This window comes from Takifugu flavidus, unplaced genomic scaffold, assembly GCF_003711565.1.
Source record: "Takifugu flavidus isolate HTHZ2018 unplaced genomic scaffold, ASM371156v2 ctg141, whole genome shotgun sequence".
In the NCBI taxonomy this organism is placed as follows: Eukaryota; Metazoa; Chordata; class Actinopteri; order Tetraodontiformes; family Tetraodontidae; genus Takifugu; species Takifugu flavidus.
In genome coordinates this window covers 50,001-55,000 of record NW_026621877.1, presented here as the reverse complement: position 1 = coordinate 55,000, position 5,000 = coordinate 50,001, and the positions used below count along the sequence as shown (strand labels likewise).

The following is a 5,000-nucleotide window of genomic DNA, read 5'->3' as shown; positions in this document are numbered from 1 at the left end:
CCTTCTGCTGGTGGGACTCATCTACTTCCTGAACAAGAAGAGCAAACTGCCCTGCAGCAAGAAGGACAAGAAGGAAGTGTGAGTCTGCATCGCTCATCAGATAACTGAGGTTGATATTAAACGAGGGGGGGGGCATTAGATCTGTACAAGCGTTCACACCATTTATGCACACGTGCACGTCGAGGTACCCTTGAGCAAGGTATCAGAGCCACAAACGCTCCCATGGGGTCCTGGGGAGCTGCTCACCCACCCCAGGGAGCACCCTGCCTTCGCCCGTGTGCTCAAGGACGGAGCGAAACCGATCCTTTTGATTTCTCACCTTTGGTTTGTCCGCGCAGGGCCGGCGGGGAGATGAACAATGACATTGTGGTGGAGATGAAGACGGAGAAGGCCAACGAAGAAGCTGGACTCCTCAACAAGAGACCGTCCACACAACAGGTGAGACTGTCGCACCTTTGGACCAATCGAGGCAACTAAAGCCAGGAGAAAGCAAAAAGGCCTGGCCCCCCAGGGGGGCGGAGACGCCCGCAGCAGCAGGACCGGCTCCTCCCAAGCTGCTGCGGGCGTCGCTGAAATCCGCCGTTCCACATCGGATGCAAGCGGAAAATGGGCGGAGCAAATAAACTGCCTGGAAACTTGAAGTGTACTTGGCAGGTTGCACAAAGGAAGGAAGTAGAGAGGGGAAACCCACCACAACAATGAGAGCGGAGGAAATCCAACCCAAGCAGCAAACAAAGCCACAGCCTGGCAACTGGGACTCACCCCAACAACCTTCGCAGCTTTTCCTTTCTCCAATTCTGTCTTTGAACTGTAGCTCAGAAGAGTTGAGAACAACTGGGAAAGGAAATAAGTGAAATGTTACCTGGTTACATCCCACACACGTCTTTATGAAGGTTGCTGGTCGTTACTGATGGTGTTTGTGTCCCCACATCATTTGAGTGGGTTTAACGGTGTCGTAGCTGTGGAGCTGTTGGAATGGAGAGGATGGAGGCCTGGAGCGCCTGGAGTACCTGGAGCATCTGGAGCGCCTGGAGCACCTGGAGCATCTGGAGCGCCTGGAGCACCTGGAGCACCTGGAGCACCTGGAGCGCCTGGAGCGCCTGGAGCACCTGGAGCACCTGGAGCACCTGGAGCATCTGGAGCACCTGGAGCATCTGGAGCGCCTGGAGCACCTGGAGCGCTGGAGCGCCTGGAGCACCTGGAGCACCTGGAGCACCTGGAGCGCCTGGAGCGCCTGGAGCACCTGGAGCACCTGGAGCACCTGGAGCATCTGGAGCACCTGGAGCATCTGGAGCGCCTGGAGCACCTGGAGCGCCTGGAGCGCTGGAGCACCTGGAGCAAGGCTCCGTTGACTCCGTTGACTCCGTTGACTCCGTTAGGCTCCGTTAGGCTCCGTTGACTCTGTTAGGCTCCGTTAGGCTCCGTAAGGCTCCGTTAGGCTCCGTTAGGCTCCGTTAGGCTCCGTTGACTCCGTTAGGCTCCGTTAGGCTCCGTTGACTCTGTTAGGCTCCGTTAGGCTCCGTAAGGCTCCGTTAGGCTCCGTTAGGCTCCGTTAGGCTCCGTTAGGCTCCGTTGACTCCGTTAGGCTCCGTTAGGCTCCGTAAGGCTCTGTTAGGCTCCGTTAGGCTCCGTTGACTCCGTAAGGCTCCGTAAGCTCCGTTGACTCTGTAGGCTCCGTTAGGCTCCGTAAGGCTCCGTTAGGCTCCGTTAGGCTCCGTTAGGCTCCGTTAGGCTCCGTTGACTCCGTTAGGCTCCGTTAGGCTCCGTTGACTCTGTTAGGCTCCGTTAGGCTCCGTAAGGCTCCGTAAGGCTCCGTTAGGCTCCGTTAGGCTCCGTTGACTCCGTTAGGCTCCGTTAGGCTCCGTAAGGCTCTGTTAGGCTCCGTTAGGCTCCGTTGACTCCGTAAGGCTCCGTAAGGCTCCGTAAGGCTCCGTTGACTCCATTAGGCTCTGTAAGGCTCTGTAAGGCTCCGTTAGGCTCCGTTAGGCTCCGTTAGGCTCCGTTGACTCTGTAAGGCTCTGTAAGGCTCCGTAAGGCTCCGTTAGGCTCCGTTAGGCTCCGTTGACTCTGTAAGGCTCTGTAAGGCTCTGTAAGGCTCTGTTAGGCTCCGTTAGGCTCCGTTAGGCTCCGTAAGGCTCCGTAAGGCTCCGTAAGGCTCCGTAAGGCTCCGTTAGGCTCCGTAAGGCTCCGTTAGGCTCCGTTAGGCTCCGTTAGGCTCCGTAAGGCTCCGTAAGGCTCCGTAAGGCTCCGTTAGGCTCCGTTGACTCCGTTAGGCTCCGTTAGGCTCCGTAAGGCTCCGTTAGGCTCCGTTAGGCTCCGTTAGGCTCCGTAAGGCTCCGTAAGGCTCCGTAAGGCTCCGTTAGGCTCCGTTGACTCCGTTAGGCTCCGTTAGGCTCTGTAAGGCTCTGTAAGGCTCCGTTAGGCTCCGTTAGGCTCCGTAAGGCTCCGTAAGGCTCCGTAAGGCTCCGTTAGGCTCCGTAAGGCTCCGTTGACTCCGTTAGGCTCCGTTAGGCTCCGTTAGGCTCCGTTCCCTTGACTTGGTGCAGGCCGTTCCAGTCTTTTCACGATGTTCCTGACCAGGGACAGCGAACGCTCTGCTCCAGGAAGCCTTCTTCAGGGATGTGTTGACGTGTTTTCCAGGTCTCGCTATTTTTCTTCTTTGTTGTTCGATCCAGTGTGATCATGTGAGATTAAAGGATTCCCGATTGGTGGCGTGTGGGAACATTTATGTTGATGTTTGGAGATCCGCTCCCTCAGATCTTCATGGTTGGAGCCTCTGACCAGCAAAAGTCTTCATTGTGTGTGGAATGTTTCGCCTCATCAGCTTTCTCACTTCGATGTTGCTCTTTTTTGTTGCTCTTTTGATGACAACTTTTCTCCTTTTCTGTGTCTGATTGCAGTGAAGAAGCAAGAAGAGCAAAGCAGCAGATGGAGGGATGAAGGGAAGGAGCAGCTTTCATCACAATGGGGGACTTTTCATTAGACTGAGGTGGACACGAGGACCGAGGACAGCGATGAGGAACCTGCTGTGCCGGAGGGCTGCTTTCACCACCTTGAGCAGAACTTTGAAAGAGTTCCTGCGGTTTTTTGTTTTTTTCTTCTTTTTTGTCACACTTGGATAAAGATGCTGTTTTAGCTGCCGGGGCAGAAACTTCCTGTTCTGCCCTGGATGAAAGTGAACTGTGTTCCAGATGATTCTGCTGTCTGAGTCTTGCACTGAGATCCTCCTCTGGGCGTCTGTCGGAGGGGGCTCACAACTAGCCGCCGTTCTTCCTCGTTCACCTGGGTAGAGATGATCTGACCTGATCATCTCATCCACAAAGTTTCACTGCTGATCGTTTGATCATCTTCATCTACAACTGCACATTTTAGCATCCAGCTAAAAACCACCAACAGATTTGCTCTTTGCCTCTAGACCACTGACCTATAGACCACTGACCTGTAGATCACTGACCTGTAGATCACTGACCTATAGATCACTGACCTATAGATCACTGACCTGTAGATCACTGACCTATAGATCACTGACCTATAGATCACTGTCCTATAGATCACTGACCTGTAGACCACTGACCTATAGATCACTGACCTATAGATCACTGTCCTATAGATCACTGTCCTATAGATCACTGACCTGTAGATCACTGTACTATAGATCACTGACCTGTAGATCACTGACCTGTAGATCACTGACCTGTAGACCACTGACCTGTAGATCACTGACCTATAGATCACTGTCCTATAGATCACTGACCTGTAGATCACTGACCTGTAGATCACTGTACTATAGATCACTGACCTGTAGATCACTGACCTGTAGATCACTGTTCTATAGATCACTGACCTGTAGATCACTGACCTGTAGATCACTGACCTGTAGATCACTGTTCTATAGATCACTGACCTGTAGATCACTGACCTGTAGATCACTGACCTATAGATCACTGACCTGTAGATCACTGACCTATAGACCACTGACCTATAGACCACTGACCTATAGATCACTGACCTATAGATCACTGACCTGTAGATCACTGACCTATAGACCACTGACCTATAGACCACTGACCTATAGATCACTGACTATAGATCACTGACCTATAGACCACTGACCTATAGATCACTGACCTGTAGATCACTGACCTGTAGATCACTGTTCTATAGATCACTGACCTATAGATCACTGACCTGTAGATCACTGACCTATAGATCACTGTTCTATAGATCACTTCCAGGTGCTTTTCTTTGGTGTCCTGTCCTGGACATCCCGACACTGTTCAGCCTGTCTCATGCTGGACACGTCCTGTCCACCACGCGCTCGCCGCCATCGTTACAGCAACGTTGTGGTTCAACCGAGGAAGAAACGACCTGTTCAACCGTCTGAAACGGCCTCGGGGGGGGCGGGGGGGCGGGGGGGGGGGGCGGGGGGGGGGGGGGGCAGTGTGTGATGTCCCTCTCTGTTGGCACCAGATGAAGCCACTGCTGAGAGATGTGGGGGGCGTCCAGGGTCCAGGGGACGTTGCTAATGGGCTGATGTTACACTGGAATCAAGGGCCGCCATGTTTATTCCTTTGTTCTTCCACGTTTTCATGTTTATTCCTTTGTTCTTCCACGTTTTATTCCTTTGTTCTTCCACATTTTATTCCTTTGTTCTTCCATGTTTTATTCCTTTGTTCTTCCATGTTTTATTCCTTTGTTCTTCCATGTTTTATTCCTTTGTTCTTCCATGTTTTATTCCTTTGTTCTTCCACGTTTTATCCTTTGTTCTTCCATATTTTATTCCTTTGTTCTTCCACGTTTTATTCCTTTGTTCTTCCACGTTTTATTCCTTTGTTCTTCCACGTTTTATTCCTTTGTTCTTCCACGTTTCCTTTGAAACAGGCCAAACCGCCGTCAGCCTACACCCTTTGTTTATTGTTGGAACGTCTTTTCTGACTTTACATTTGATGATGTTGTGATAAATGTGATTAGAGGGATTCTTCATTTTGGAACTACTGACT

At 51.8% G+C, this 5,000-nt stretch overlaps 1 protein-coding gene across 1 annotated transcript in view; it reads left to right on the top strand.

The window, feature by feature from the left end:
* The window catches only part of bcam (basal cell adhesion molecule (Lutheran blood group)), a 21,887-nt gene that overhangs the window by 16,664 nt on the left and 223 nt on the right, over nucleotides 1-5,000 (top strand). Inside the window, 3 exon segments of the mRNA XM_057023269.1 lie at nucleotides 1-78; nucleotides 339-438; nucleotides 2,901-5,000. The exon segment at nucleotides 1-78 is cut by the window's left edge and continues 64 nt beyond it; the exon segment at nucleotides 2,901-5,000 is cut by the window's right edge and continues 223 nt beyond it. Of these exon segments, the coding sequence (XP_056879249.1) occupies nucleotides 1-78; nucleotides 339-438; nucleotides 2,901-2,903 (181 nt within the window). The 3' untranslated portion in view covers nucleotides 2,904-5,000.